This window comes from Protopterus annectens, chromosome 15.part0 (genome assembly GCF_019279795.1).
Source record: "Protopterus annectens isolate FY-2018-M chromosome 15.part0, PAN1.0, whole genome shotgun sequence".
Lineage (NCBI taxonomy): Eukaryota > Metazoa > Chordata > Ceratodontiformes > Protopteridae > Protopterus > Protopterus annectens.
In genome coordinates, this window is record NC_056749.1 from 485,937,130 (window position 1) to 485,953,529 (window position 16,400).

The following is a 16,400-nucleotide window of genomic DNA, read 5'->3' on the forward strand; positions in this document are numbered from 1 at the left end:
GATGTGTAAGAACTATGGCTTGCTGTTCTCTTCTATGTTATGTATTATCAGTGAATATAGCATTTCCAAATTAACATATGTATTACTAGCAGTTTGTTTGTTATGGCTATTTAACTTCTACTGTCTGCATTGTTTGCATCTGTTTAGCTCCAGGATAAATGTCACTGATATCTTCAGCTTACCATATCTTCAAACCATTTCTGTTTCAGAATCCTGTATCCTGCAGTCAGCCTTCACCAACGGCATCTACATACATCATTTTGTGACACAGCTCACCCTCCACCTCTTTACTTCTAATGTTAATGTTATGCTAGCCATATATATATATATATATATATATATATATATATATATATATATATATATATGTATAATATTGTCTGTGAATCTGCTTTCCACTCCACCTCTTAAACTGCAATATTAACATTTTCTGTCCTACCTACATTCTAGTCTGACCTCCATTTCTTTGAATTTCTAAGCACTGTTCAAATGATCTATTATTTATGTGATAAACCCACTAATACACCACTTCAAATGTTCAGCGTCTAATAATTTATAAGTATCTTTTATACTATAATAGTTTCCTCTGATTTCTTATGAATGCAGTCTAATTAATAAATGCACGTGCAATTGTTCATGCACTTTATTTAATGTCTGTTCATGTATATTACTGAATGTCTGTTTAGGACTGTTTGTAATATGTTGGAGCTTTTCTCCTTGGGCCTCCACTGAAAAGGGTTTTTGACTAAACCCAGCTGGACAAACCTGCCAAACAAAACCAAAATAAAATAAAATTTTCAATATTGTATTTTATGTGGATTGTGTAAAAAGACTCGCATTAATTTCTTTTGTATAATAAATGCAAGTAAAAATTCTTTTTCTGGTATCATGTTTTTAATAATCTAAGTCACAGGGGATACAGAACACGCGCCTAAGCATAACGCAGAGAAACATTTCTGGATGAGACACCAATCCATAGTAGTGGAGATTAGGCAGAGACCTGTTGCTGTGTGAAGCATCAGTCTTTCACAAGATGCACTCACAGACTCCCACATTACAAGCATGTATAATTAGGCAGTTTAGAGATCAACAATCCTTCTAATAGTTTGTCTTCAAAATGTGGGCTTCTCCAAAATCCCTCATAGCTGCAGAAAAGAATTGTAGACTCTGTATCAAAGGTATCCCAGCTGAGAAATCAACTGGAGAACCACAAGCTTTGAGGCAGTGATGTTGTGTTATGTGGTGCTAGATAGAAAGTAAATGAATCATACACTGCAGCCGAACATCGAATTTATGTGGGAGATGTAGCAGTATAAAGAATCTTGTAAAATGTTTTCAGTCAGATGTGTTCATTTCAGCAGATATGGCGGACCTTTGATGAAAACTGCATTTTTTATCATTTTTAGTTTTTTTTTAACTTATGTTGAACTTTTGTATCTGTTGTTTATTGTATGTTGCTGCTATTCAGGTCTGCATTTGTTGCTTGTTTTTGGAGATCATGGTGTAGATAAAAGAAGCACATCAAGATTCCTAGGATTCTTCACATGAGCCTGGGGTCACATCAGTGTTTAATACACGAGAATGTAGTGCTCAACTCTGTATGCAACTTAAAGCTACACTCATAGGTTCATAGGTTGGTACTAGGCTATCAGCCCTAGGGCCTATACAAGCCTAGCCATAACAATTCCCTGGCTATTTCTTCCCACACTATTTACTTCCTTGGACCCCTGTCTAGCAGGGTGACTGATGTGATCCCGGGGTGAATTTCCTTTCTCCCATCCAATCGTCAAGGTTCCTTTAGAAGAGGGCCAAAGAGGCACTCTGCTGGACATGTATGGGCAATCTATTCCAGAGTCTGGGGAGTCTCTGGGTCAGGAACCTATCCCTCCAGCATGTTTGGCCCTCTTCAAAAGGAACCTTAACAATTGGATGGGAGAAATGATCTCCAAAAACAAGCAACAAATGTAGACCTGAATAGCAGCAACATACAATAAACAACAATTAAAAAAGTTCAACGTAAGTTAAAAAAAAACTGAAAATGATAAAAAATGCAGTTAAGATGTGCAATAAAAGGCAAAGAAAATTAGTCAGTAAAATAAGAGAAAAGAAACACAATCATGAGAAATAAAATTCCCATGGGGGGGGGTCAAAATAAGGTATTCCTACATTTAGAGTGAGCATACTACAAGTTAAAATGTAAGAAACGTGAGAGTTTCAGGTATATTCACAGAATATACACATTTGGCACTTTACAAGTCTTACATGCCAAACATGAATCAGTTGAGAAATATATAAAATACTGAACATGAGATAAAGGAATCCTGTAACTTCCCATGGCATATATGACAACTTTGTAATGTGTGTAAATCGCAAGAATTAGATGTGTTGTTACATAAGGCAAAACTCTGCATGTTAGACAAGTTTGTTTGTGTCTTTCGGCTTTTCCCAGTTAGGGTTCGCCCCAGTGGAACTCCGGTCTGCTAATGATTGGTAGTTGATTTTTATGTGCCGAGTTACCAGCCCTGACGTACAACCTTCAATGAAGGTACGCCCATTCACGCATGTTTCCACGCAGATGATGCTCTAGCTGAGAATTGAACCAGACAGCGTCTTACTGTGAGGCGACAATGCTACCGCAGCACCACCACCGCGTATGTGCATGTTAGACAAGTAAACAGTGTAAAAGAGTATAGAAGGGAGCAAGGGGGTAACATGATGTTGGACATATGACATTGTCAAATGACGAGTAGAAGAGGTAGAGTTGAAGATGAAGGTCACTGGAGAAGGTGTCCATGGCTGGCAGCTCAATGGGATGATTTAAGGACAACTTAAGGAAACATATTTTCATGGAGAAGGATGTGTGGCCCTGAAATAGATTTGTATGAAACAATGTCTGTTTATAACATTGCACAGCTAAGTCAGCTAAATGCAGATTCCTATACTATGAAAGGAGTGACCTGCCCTTGACAATCACTGAACCTCAAGCCAACAGCATTACACATAACTGGCACTTTGCCAGATTTGTTTTCCTGTCATGTGTATCTTTTTAAACCATGCTTGCTTTACTGAATCTCCTCTGGAATTTAACTGTAGGTATAGAGTGGCATTAGCCATGAACAGCTGAAATTCATAGAAAATTAGATCAAATGGAAGAACTAGTGGGTCAGAGGTCCCGCACAGTCGAAGACACTGCTGAAACACAGTTGTCTCATGGCAGCAATCTCACTTATTCTTGTTTTTAATGCATTTTAAGAGTTCAGGTCACTGTTTCAGTGCTGATGCACCTTTAGCTTTTCCAGCTGTGAAAAGTATACCTGCAGAGTGGCTTACACACAGAACAGCACAGACAATTGTATTCTCAACCAACTAGAAGAAAGAGTATAGTAAGGCAGTAATCAAGCAGCAGATTTTGCTTTATTAAAGAAGTTTGATCACTGACTGAAATTCTGTCTTCAGTTTTTGTTTGAATAAAATGGGTGAAATTTAGGAGGGTTTGGCAATTTTCTTTTACAGTAATGGACGAAAAGTAAGTTGTTATATGAATATGAATATACGATAGGGAAAGGATTAAAGCATCCTTGTGACATGCAGAAGTATCTTGGTTCATAGGTATATACTAGGCTAACAACCAGCAGGGCCTTTACAGGCCTAGCCGCGCAAGCCAATCCAGTTGTGTTCCTTTGTATCATGGACATTTATTAGGAGAGGGGTTGTTAGTTAGGAAGTTTCCAAAGCTTCTGTGGGGGTTATATTAGTTTGAGCACAGTCACTGCCTGCCTCTGTCTGTCAGAGACATGGGGGCCAGACTCAGAATGAATTTTCCCATACACTGGTCAAAGTTACACTTAAATACAGTTAGGAATGGACTCTGTTTGACATGGATTGAGAGCCTGTTCCAGAGCATGGAGATCTTCTGAAACACATATCTGTCTTTCCAACATGTCCTACTTATTTTGCAAGCAAAATTTAAATCTTTGGATTTAGTGGTCCTGATGCTGTTCATTTTGCAGATGTTGAAAAGGTCCACCAAAGTTGGATCTGAGGGTGCTTTGTATGGCAGACATAGATCACCTCTTATTAACGTGTATAGGACTGAGTATAGAGATAGGGCATTAAGATGATCCAGTAGCATAGTTAGGCCAAGGTGAGAGGGTCAACTATTCCGGACGCAAAGAATTGAGGGTTGTGGTCAGCTGATCCTGATACCCAATGCAATATTGACTTTTAAAAGCCAGTACTACATTTGCAGTCAAACCTGAGTGCTGTGGCACTCTGCGTGTGGTCTAAACTATAGCAACATTATAGCAAACAGTATGCTACAGTTTAAAAGTTAGAAAAAATGTTTTTAAGTAAAATATGAGTGCTGTAGTGCTCCATGCAGGCAGAGTGTAAACTATATCAACTGTTTGTTACCTTTGTGTTTTTTTTGTTTTTTTTTTAACTAAAACATGAGTGCAGGTAGGATATAAGCTCTAGAAACTGTTTGTTACAGTTTGTAAGAAATTCTTATTTATTTATTTTATTAAAAGGGAGGAGGGTCAGGGTAAGGGCACAGAAATGGGACATGAATGGCTGGGCAGGAGGGAGGGAAGCATGTTGCTCATCTGGCCACCTGGTTGGTGTGGTGATAGAAGGAGCATCTGTTTCATTTTTTTTTTCTTTTTTGATCTTCAATGGAAGAGCTTGGGGGGTGGATCTGTGATAAGCCGATTACTCCATCAGCATAATGCAGATACAGGAAAGTGCGGGAGTGGGTTGCTGGTTCATGGTACCAGTACAGGGCACTGGCTGAGACAGCTACACTTCTTGGTGATCCATACAGGCAGATGTTTTTATACCCTGGATTCTCCTAATAAGGAATCTTTGTGGGTATTCCAACTGTGGTTAAACTGAAATCCTTGAATGTAGAAAAGTATAAGTAAGGGAAGTTGTGTTATCATCATTTATAAATAATATATTTAAAAATACTCTAATATCTCTGGTTAATTCTTTAACCACCGAGAAACCCCTTACTATGGAAACCAGGTCATACCTGTGTTCACTTAAAGATATGCATCATAAAAGTAGTTAATTAACAGTTTGTGACATCACCTTTCTCATGGTATAAAGATAAAAATGTCTGGTTGCCAGCTAGGTATTAAATGGAAGCATCCTTTAGCTGCAGCTGTAGTAAATAATAAAATGTAAAGGTCCAATGGGATTTGGAGTTTCAGTCACAAGAGTTAAAACAGGATTTCATATTGAGAGGTCCCAAGTATTTACCTGGGATGATTGATTCAAGCCAGATCAGGTAGACTATTGCAATGAACACTAATATCAGACTGTATTTAATCATGAAATGATGATTTTTTTTTAGTCTTTCTTTGTGCTGAACTAGTGCAAATTGGGAGGAGGTGGGGATTTTATTTAGTGTTTGAGTATGGTGACATAACAAAATTTCTGCATCATTGTTTTATATTTTAATGCATACCAAATGCCAGGCCTTCCTCATTTGATCAAGCCTTTTGTAACCCAAGCAAATTAGATATTCTTCATTTTTGTCAGGGCATCACAAAAACTGTTGGCATCTTCTCTCTCTCTCTCTTTTGTTCCCATTCCCCATTTTACCACTGGGCCTCCTTCCTGCTTGCCCATTTAGTCCATTTGTTTCCCAGAGATAAAAACAACTTAGGATGAGGGCCAAGCATAGCGAGAGAGAGAGAGCTACCATTGCTGCCAAGGGAAGTTGTGGGAGAAGAGGGTTACCTTAAGACCTTCTCTCTTCTCACTTTGAGAGCCCACTGTGGCTGAAGAAGTGGAGTACAATGAGTATATGCAAGGTACATGTTTGCCCCTTCCAAGGAAGGAATCACCTCAGTGAACCTTCTCACACTTAAAGCCAAAATCCCAGTAATCTGTGGTCTCTACCAAGAATTCTGCTTGGAGTTCTCATTCCAAGCATGTATTCCATTCCCCTTCCTCTTCTCACAGAAAGAGATGAGCAGGTTCCACTTTATCATTCTCACTTCCCCAGACAGCACCTCAAACACTTAAGCTAGCAGTTGAACTCAGACCATTTGGGTCATAGCCAGGGCTTTATCCCTTTATGCCTGTGGATCTGACTATCTTTTAGCAACTTGTAATTCTTGCAAACAAATAAACTATATAATTTTTATCGGACTGTCAATGGCTTTGCAGAAATATGCCTGCAGTATCACTTTACACATGCTGCTAGTCTGTATGCACTCTTTGCCTTGACCTCTAGTGTTCATTATAAACATGGAGAGGGGGCCTACAGCAGAAATGTCAGCACTTGAAACAGTTTTAACTGTGTCATGTAATTTGTGCAACCTGATTCATCTGTGGTCTATCCATATGGGCAAAATGAGCTTTCAGGTTACTTCATTCATTATAGTCAGGGATAAAACAGTTTTTTTTACTGAAAAGGTAAAGCAAACTCTAACATTAGGAACCACCCTTGATAAGATTACAGATATATTCTCTTATCTTCTCTTGTTCTATATTTTGTTTTTCATGACATTCTGCTGCATACTTTTCAACTGTCCAGAATATTGAGAAAATATCCAGATTTTTGTCTTGTATTTTTAGTCCATTTCTCACAAAATTGGTGTTTTTGTCTGGCAAATCATAGAGGATTGCAGTCATTAAATAATGCTAGACATTTGAGCTTCAGACTTTATAGCCTCCAGAAAATGCATTCTAATGCAAATCCTGTTATTCCAGCAGCTAAGGTTATAAAAAGCAATATGTAAAATATGTCCATGATTTTTAGACCTTTGTCCTCTCCATTATATTTGGCTCTGGCCTCAGTTTTTGTGCTAAGAGGTTGAGAGGTATGTTCTGTGGTTGAGGGTGTTTTCTCTGCCATGTAACGCATATTGTCATGCAACAAATTAGAGAAACATGACTGTCCATAAGACCTTTAGTTCTGGTATGCTACTTACACATTTTGGGCATTACTACTGATGTGTTATCATGGAAAATATCCCCTATTTGATGCCTGAAGCAGTGAAGCCTACAAAGTGTCTGTGTAACTGTCAGACAAAGAGTGGGGATCTGTACCAAACATGTATATACTGCTTCAGAGAGGGGGTACAACATAAGGCACTGGCACAAGTCATACTAATTTAATCTAACCACTTTTAGATATGACAGCTTATCTTGAAACTTGGAGGGTGGTGGTGGTTGAAAGAGCCCAGCAGGGACATCGATGATACATCTCTCATACAGCCTCATGTGTTTGCCAAAACACAGACAAAAAGGTTTAAGAAGCAGAAGACAGATAACAGACACCTCCCCCAACTGGCACTACATCTGTTAGACAGGCTCCTAGTGTCCATATGTCCAAGTCTATACCTGTTCTTTTCTCTGGTGGATAATAAGGGGCCCTTGGAGGGATGGCCCACAAGCTTCCACTTTGGGTGTCAAAGTATAGGTGTAGATACCATGCATTTTCTATTTGACTGCTGGAATATGGCCTGTAGAATAGTCCTTCAAGTAATCTGGCTGCAGGTTGTGACAGAACCTGGGACTGAGGATAGTTCACCCACCCCAGGTCCAGCACAGTATGGGGAATCTAGTTGAGAAGATTGGGCAGGAGAAGCTTATTATAAGGTGTCTTTTAATGTTTTTGTAATGGTTAAAAATATATGTGTAGGTGGAAAAAAGAATAATTAATCATAGTGCAAAATGTGGGTTCTGAGGTTGGGTAAAGACACTAGCTAATAAGTTTAAATGGATTCTGACATTAGGGAACTGCTGGGTAGGAAAGAGAGAAGATTAAATATTTCTATATGAAAGCAAGGGGAAGATAACATTTATAATAAAATATGATTTCCTTGTACATAGCAGGTGCTCTGGTTTGAGAATCCTCAAATGTATTGAATGTATTTAATGTGTGTGTGTGTGTGTGTGTGTGTGTGTGTGTGTGTGTGTGTGTGTGTGTGTGTGTGTGTGTGTGTGTGTGTGTGTGTGTGTGTGTGTGCATTCATGTATGTATATATGTATGTATGTTATTACTGGCTGGTGGATAAGAAAGCACAGTTAATGTCCTTTTCCATCTATGGTGATGCTGTCTTCAGTCACCAACAGAGTTACTCTGCAGGGAACTGTCAGAAGTATACATTCCACATAAGTATGGGATGTGGCACACATGGATGTGGGGGTGTCTGTGGGTCTCTTGGGTACTGCTTTTGCAGATGGGCTCATGGCAATATGACATCAGCCTCTGTCAGGATGCTAGATACTAGAGAAGGACAAGGGCAGCTCGGGTTATTGGGCTGCAGGACTGCAGCCCCCCAGCTGTACAAAAGAAAGACAAATAAAAACAACAAACAAAGAAAAAAAAACTAAATAAAACAAATGTGAGTTCTGGGACTCGTGCATGCACACTCGTGGCATTTATCAAGTCTGGACTGCTGCTGAACCAGTCCCCGGAGCATGCACACAGAATCTGGACTGCTGGTGAGACAGGATTAGGAAGGCAGCCTGCAACAGAAAAGATCCCAGAACTCTATGCAGTTACAACTGCATAGACTGGAAGGTGATTGGACTGCATCTTCTGTAGGCTGGGTTGGAGCTGCTCCTCTTGCAGGCTTTCTAGTGCTGCTGATGGACATTGGATGGAATTTTGAAGCAGGTAGGATACTTAGCTTGGACGGAGTGTGTGTTTGTGTGTGTGTGTGTGTGTGTGTGTGTGTGTGTGTGTGTGTGTGTGTGTGTGTGTGTGTGTGTGTGTGTGTGTGTGTGTGTGTGTGTGTGTAATCTCCAGATGTACCACGAGAACTGTGTTTTGCAGATGTATGGGATGAAAGTAAAAAGCCACATGCTTTAATTTATTTAACTGCCATTTGTCAAAACATTAGGTTTTAAAAGTTGAGACCCTGCAGTCTACACTGTCTTACTACGTGTAAATGCAGAATAGATTAACTCTACTGCAATCGGAAGGTACTTGTGTTACTAAGTGTTTAAAGTTTGCAAGATAGGTATGACAAACATTTTCATTGGTGAGCTGACGATGTCTAAAGTGACACCATAACATAAAAAAGTCAACAGCAAACAAGTTTGCCTGGGGTTGCTTTTGTAATGTTTCCCTGGAATGTATTCTTACAGAGTGTTGTGCAGAAGTCAGTGTTGTTTTCAATACACAATAAAAAAGAAAGATCAAAGGGAACATTCCTGGTCCAGTCATTACAAGGCTATAGGGTTACAGTTCTCAGCTCAGTGATCAAGGACCTTGTTGAATTACTATTGCCCCTCAAAGGTCACCAAATGTCCATCACAAGTCTCCATACAGAAAGAAAAAGGCTCTGAATCTGTCACAGCAGGTTATTCTTAACCAACTGGTTCATTTAAAATGTATCTGGAAAAGTTAGCAACTATTTACTTGATCCTGGACTTCGGAAATCCATTACCAGAAAACAACTTTAGATGACTGTATCTGAAAGCCAGCACATAAACCTGCATGACACATTTAGAACATAACTTTGTTGGATGAGTAAATCCACCATGAGTGTGATATATTAATATTTACTGAGCGTAGCTTTATATATTTTTGAGCAGGTAAACTGACAAGTGGGCACATACATTCGCGGATCATGCAATATAGTAGTAATTTGTTGCACAAACACTGAAATACTTTGTCTTTATATTTACCTAACCTGCTACTGTTGGCTGCCTTTGATTGTACACCACTAGAATCTAGGTAAAGTTAATGTAAACTCCAGCTAAGCCCAAAGATACCAATCAGGCCATTTTATTTATTTTTATTTTATTCATAATGTACAAGGATGGCAAGTCCTACTTTGTCTAAAATAAATATTTGAAAAGGAAAATCTAAAACTACGGAATAAGTAAAGCCTGTATCTAATTTGTTGGTGTGTGATGCTCTTCCTGTTTATTTGAAAGGAGTTGTGCTTGCATAGGATAGCATACCAAATGAAATGATTTGCAGCCAGACAGGTGTGTGTGTGTGTGTGTGTGTGTGTGTGTGTGTGTGTGTGTGTGTGTGTGTGTGTGTGTGTGTGTGTGTGTGTGTGTGTAAAATGTCCCAGTTAAATATACCTGGTGGCTAGACTCCAACACTGAACCTTGGGAGCAGGTAGCAAGAGCTTGAATTCCCTACCCACCACCACTTGTGAAAGTTTTGTCTCATATTTTTGTCCTGTTCCTCATAAAATCTGTGCTTTTTCTGGATTTTGAATTCACTAAATAATGGCAGGCATTTGAATTTCAGACTTCATATTCTTCAGAAAGTACATGGTAACACAAAACCTTTTACTCTAACAATTTTCTGTTTATAAGATCAATATTTGAAATTTGTCCCTATTTTGGGCTGTATTCCCCCATTATTGGCTTTATCCAGGTTATTTTGTGCTAAGAGTTTGTGAGCTATGATGAGAACTGAATATGTTTGGGGGCTGTATTCCCACATTATTGTCTTTGTCTAGGTATTTTGTGCTAAGAGGTTGAGAGCTATGGTGAGAAGTGAATTCACTAACTGATAGCCATTTAAGTTTCAGTCTACATCTATTTTAAGAAACAGCTGATTTGGCATTGTGGTATGTTGCTCTGACTGTAGTGCACAGGGTCCTGAGTTCAAGTTTTGGCAGTGAAATGCATAGTAGTAACACAGCATTTTATTCTAGCAACTTTCCAAGATTATACAAGCAATGTTTAAAATGTATCCCTAGTTTTTGGGCTTTTGTCCCCCCAATAAATTTTGGCTTTTTCCAGATTTCTTGTGCTTCAAAGTTGAGAGATACAGTTGACTGTCGAGTGGATTTTACAAGGAGCTGAGAGCTTGAAAGTTTAGTGCTGCTTTTGCCAAGTCTGCTCACATTGTTAATATTACAACAGGTACTTGCTTTTGATGCAGAAGGCTGTGGGTTCTACTCCCACGGTATATAGATGCATTGCTGATACAGTACTGTGTTGTACTTTTAAAGGGGGTGGATGCTGCAGTCCTGACAATGTCATCTTTGGTGGAGATACCTGTAATGGTGACCCTGTTATCAGTTTTCCATCCATTCCCTATTGCAATATTACTAGCTTATCATTTTTTAATGTAAAATAGGCAATTCATTCCTCAAGGGCAACAAGCACTTTATTTGTAGATGAAACAATGAAATATAAAGTTGTTTGCTAGCAGCAACCACTTTATTAGTTGCAGATCTCTTTAATGTGGAATTATTTAGAAGACTTTTACTTCTGCAGAGATTGTGCATATTTACTGATACTGTTGGATTGTAGAAGTTTGAGTAGACTTTTATGATAGAAATGTTCTGAATTGGGCATTTTTGTCATTATTGGTGCATTCATTTTGTTTCATTGTTTACTGGAAAAATTTTCAAAACAGTACATTTAAAACAACCTCTAACAACTGTACTGCATCATACAAGGAATATAATTTAATACAATCAGGAAGGTATATCAAAAAACACATGTATGTTTCCAGTGCAAGGGGCCTATGATTTGAAAGCAGCCCAAAGTTAATCTTTATCTGCCACTGGCCAGATGAATTTTCTTTGAATGTGGGTTTCAATGCTGTTTCAATTAATGTGAATTTCAAGGGCAGAGAAGTTTTAATGCTAAGTCTGTTTTCAATGTGAGACTGCATTGCTTTGTTTAGCATATGTCTATTAGTGTTTGTGTTGTAAAAGTAAAATAAAACTTTTAAATGAAATCCAAATCATCATAGAAGTAAAGCAGTATGCACATTACAGTGTTTATGGTAAATAGGGCGAAATAGCCAAGTAATGGGACATTGGAATAGCTGCAGGGGGGAGGCCCCATTCGACCATGATTTTGTGAGGGGGGAAGGGCAGCAAACTCAGATAGCCATGGCTGAACTATACCTCTTAATTGTCCAGATTTTTGCAGAATTAATAGATTTTTGCTTCTTATTTTTGGTTTGTTCCTCATAAAATTTGTGGTTTTCTGGCAAATCATTTATTGAATGAAGTCACTAAATAATGACAGACATTGAGTTTCAGAATTCATACTCTTCAGAAGAATGCATGCTAAAGCAAGACCTGTTATTCTGTCAACTGTCTAAGTTTATACAAGAGCAATTTTTAGTACTGTTTGTATGTTCCCCCAAAATATTTGGCCTTGTCCAGATTTCCTGCATTAAGACGCTGAGAGGTATGCGGAAATAAATCACTTTATAGAATTAGGTATATCCAAACCTCTCAGCTGTCCCCAATTTTGTCTCAAAATTTTGCTCTCCCCCTAATAATCCCTTTGCAAAATGGCAAATTTGGAAGAAACCGTGGAGAGTTTACAATTAGTAAATAATTGTAATGATCAGAGTTATAGATTACTTTTAATTTCAGAAGTATATGTAGATTCTCTTATTTTGTCAGCTGCTCAAGTTAACAGTACTAATTTTAAAAAAAGTATCCCTTTTTTAATAGGTTCCCAGCTGTATTGTGTGGCTATTTTATATTTTTGCATCACATGTTGGTCCGTTTTTCATAAAATTGTGGTTTTCTGGCAAATTAATGGAAAATTATTAAAGACCGAAGTTAGAAAATAATGACAGACATTTGAGTTTCAGATTCCATACCCTTCAGAAAATTCATACTAATGCAAGACCTACTATTCTATTATCTTTCTAAGTTTATAAGAGCAATATTTAAAAATTGTCCTTATTTTTGGGTCTTTGTCCCACTTCTCTGTATGGCTTTGTCCAGATTTTTTGCTCTGAGGCTGAGAGGTATGACAAATGTGTCAGGGCCATCACTGTCAGCCAAAGACATTTCAAATTGTGATATACTTGTTGCACCCCACTCCCCCATGTAGTGACTCTGTATGTGCCCAAGCAAGGCAAGGAGCAGTTATGCAGTGCAAGTGTGCAGAGTATCCCCCCATCCAAGGTAGACACAAGTACTACAGTGTATTTTCATCTGTCCTTGATTTTGCAGAATGTTCTGGTTTTCTGTCATATATTTATACTGTTGATTTACGCTTCTTCTTATTCAGAAAATGCATGTTGTTGCAGTGCCTATTGCTCTGTGTGTAAGTAGCAATGCTTTAATGACCATCAGATAAGCTTCTCTGAGACCATAAGATGCAAGTAAGCTTTAATAAGCATACTGTTAAAGAATTACCAACACTGAAAGCCTTTTTGATGTTGCCATGCAGAGAATATTTACATAACTAGATAGTGTATAAGCCTTAGGTATTGAAATGCATATGATAGTATTTGTAATAAAGGACAGGATTACAGTATTTTCAGAAACTCATTACATTTGTTGGAGACTTGCAGTCATCTTTGCAGGCTTTACCCATAAACTAAACAGAATGCCAATCTATCATGTGTGGTCCATAACCTGTGCAGTAATCCTTTAAACAATTTATCTTGAGCATGTTTCTTGTTTGCTGTTCATTTTTTTACTTTCATCATGTTTTCCCCCTGAAACAAGTAGATAGTTGTCAGGCAGCAGGTCTTTTTTGAATAAGAAACATTTTTACAAGTGGGGGTATCACAGAGATTGCTAATTTCAGCATGTTACTTGGTACTTTTATAAAGCTGAATATAAATTATAATTAGAACTGCAGTACAAGGAGAAGTGGTTTGAGTTGAGTGCTGCTTGTTTTTTTTTTTATACTTGATTTTGACTGGCATTCCAGTAATGTATTTAAAAAGTCATTTATTTTTTCATGCCTCACAACCTTTCTGTTTCCATCTAGATATTAAGTAAGTTGTCATATAGCCAATGCATTGAAATATTATTTTTTCTTCTACACTTCATTATGTCTTGATTAGACTCTCATAATGATGGTTTGGCACCCAGGGCAGCATATTTAATTAAAGTCCCAGTTTTTGTGGTTTTGAGCATAGCTCCACCCCTTTCTAGTTGGCCACACTCCTTTCTGTTGGCCCCATCCGTTCAGCTGTCTTCTGCAGCCCCCTTTGATTTGAAGTCTCCAGCCGCCACTGGAGAAGGATGAGGATAGTGAATGATATGTACAGAAAGTCAAAAAGTGATTTTGCAGAATTCCAAAATATTTTTTACTGTCTCATAGTGTGATTCGATTAATGTATTCTCTGCTCTGTTGCATAGGTCTTTTACATGTTATTTATTCCTTTTTACAGATGTGACAGTGGATCCAATTCTGACAGATCTCTGGAACAAATTTCATCAGATGAAGTGTTTCTTGATTCATTTCAAGTTCAAACATCCTGCAGTTCATTGCAATCTTCTTGCAGTGGAAGCAGCCAACAAGAAACATTCTCCATCACAAGCAGTTGTGCTATTCCTACTCGCCAAGAAATCAGTGGGTCGTCACTTGATTTTTCATCATCTTCACCTGTCTCCTTGCCTCTTCAGTCACAAGTATTTCAGTTTGATAAGGGCTACAGTTTACCTCACTTTGTGACAGCTACCCTAAATAGCTTGCCAGACATGCCACCTCCTAGACCACCAAAGCCATGCCATTTAGCAGACAAAAAGCCTGAAGAAGTTTCTCATTTTGCAATTCAGAATGGAGCCTCAAGAAGCCAAGCAGTTCAGCCAGTTCTACTCCCAAGACGAATCTCTTTGGCCAGTATGGATTCTGATAGGAGATGGAAAGGTAAACATCATCCCTAACAGTAACACAAGACCTAAATAGGTGTAATTTGTTATTTTTTTCCAGAAATAACTGATCTGTTAGAAGAGCGCTGAAATGACTCCTGGATATTAATTGTTAGCAAAGAATACTTAACAGCAGAATTCAATCAGTTAACTAGAGTAATGGGTTGGAACAGTTTTAGACAGTAGATGAAACAGTTTTCATACCTGTCTTGTCTCTATAAATGGAACAGTGCTGATATTTTGTATAAATGCTCTTCTGAAAAAAAAATGCAAATAGTAAGGGGATAGTGGAACAAAGTGAATAGTAGTGAAGTTATATATGTGTCAGGTTCTAATACTAATACTGAGCCTACTGGCCCAAAATATGGTTTAAGAGAAGGAATATAGACTAAAATAGCCAGAGAAAAAAACATAACTTGTCAAATGATGTCCCTTTACCCTCACCTGGGCATAGTGCCAGCAAAGGACTAGAACCTCGAACCTTCTGGCAAATCCAGGTGTGCTATGTGTTACTATATGAGCTGTGCTATGCGCCAAGCTAAATGTTCTAAAAGCCCTTCCAAGTCCATGCCACATTAGCAACTACAATGTTTTATTTTTAAGAATAAATGTCAGCTGACTAAGTCATTGCCAGTGAAAATCATGTAAGTGTTTATTTGTTGCTCAGTCAAATTAGCAACACAGATACTGCCCAATCTCACCTGCTGTATACTTCATCCCTCAGCTAAAAATGGATGACTATCTCACTTCCATGATTTGGGTAGTCACAGAGCAAATCACTGGACACTGTATTGAATATGTTTATACATTATTTATGTTATTGTTTTTACTAAATGATCCTACAGGTTTTCTGGGCCATATAAAGTGTGTTAGATTCTGTGTCATGATTACTAAATGTAATTGTTCATCATTTTTGCTTATTTTATGTTGTATTTTATGCGAACCATAACTGTATGCAATGATGCAATTGTCTGTACTCTGCCTACTTTGATGATATAAATACTGTGCAATAGTCTATTATTTCTGGTAGATATTTTCTTTTCTTTTTAATAATTGCTTTCTTTGTGTCATCGTACTCTAGATTTTGCATTATGACTTGAGTAATGGCTGAAAAGTGTCCTCAGACCAGTTCACCTACCTAGTTAAAAATGTAAAATTAAAACTAATTGCTTAATCTTGATTTTCCATTCGGACTCTCTATGCGTGCACCACTTAAAGGGATTCTGCTGACAGCCCCTTACCATAGCTTTTCCATTATACTAGTTGACACGTGTTTACTCACGGAAAATTAGAACAATCCTTCATTTAACCTTAAGAGAAAAGAGGCTTATTCCTCTAAATACTGCAGCCTTACAAAACATTGTGTTGCCTGCCATGTGTCATGCTTAGACAGCCTAGCCTTTTGTTTAGTCATTGAGACAAACTTAGGTAGCCTGGCCTTGTGTTTAGTCATTGGGACGATGTGTCAGTGGGGCCATCACACTTCAGTTGTGGAGCCTTCCATTTTTACAGCCTTCATGCCTTAGCACAGTGACAGTGAACCTTTTGGATTTGGCGTGTCAGAAATTCGGAAAATGCCTAATTTGACTCTGCTTGAGTGTCACCCCCCCAAAACAAAAGAGAAATAAAATAAATTACATAAATAAATAAATAAATAAATAAATAAACGGCATGGCTATCAATACATCATGGATAACTCTCATCAGACTCTGGGACAAATCTAGAAATAAGAGACATGGACAGTTTAAAACTACTAGTACTATTAATTTGAGACACTGACAGAAAAAATGAATGTGAATTAATATACATTTTCTGAAG

The 16,400-nt window shown here is 38.0% G+C and overlaps 1 protein-coding gene across 1 annotated transcript in view; it reads left to right on the forward strand.

The window, feature by feature from the left end:
- GAB3 (GRB2 associated binding protein 3) overlaps positions 1 to 16,400 on the forward strand; it is a 980,339-nt gene that overhangs the window by 838,336 nt on the left and 125,603 nt on the right. The window contains exon 4 of the mRNA XM_044057216.1: positions 14,102 to 14,580. Coding sequence (XP_043913151.1) covers positions 14,102 to 14,580 — 479 coding nt within the window. The remainder of the gene's footprint in view (positions 1 to 14,101; positions 14,581 to 16,400) is intronic.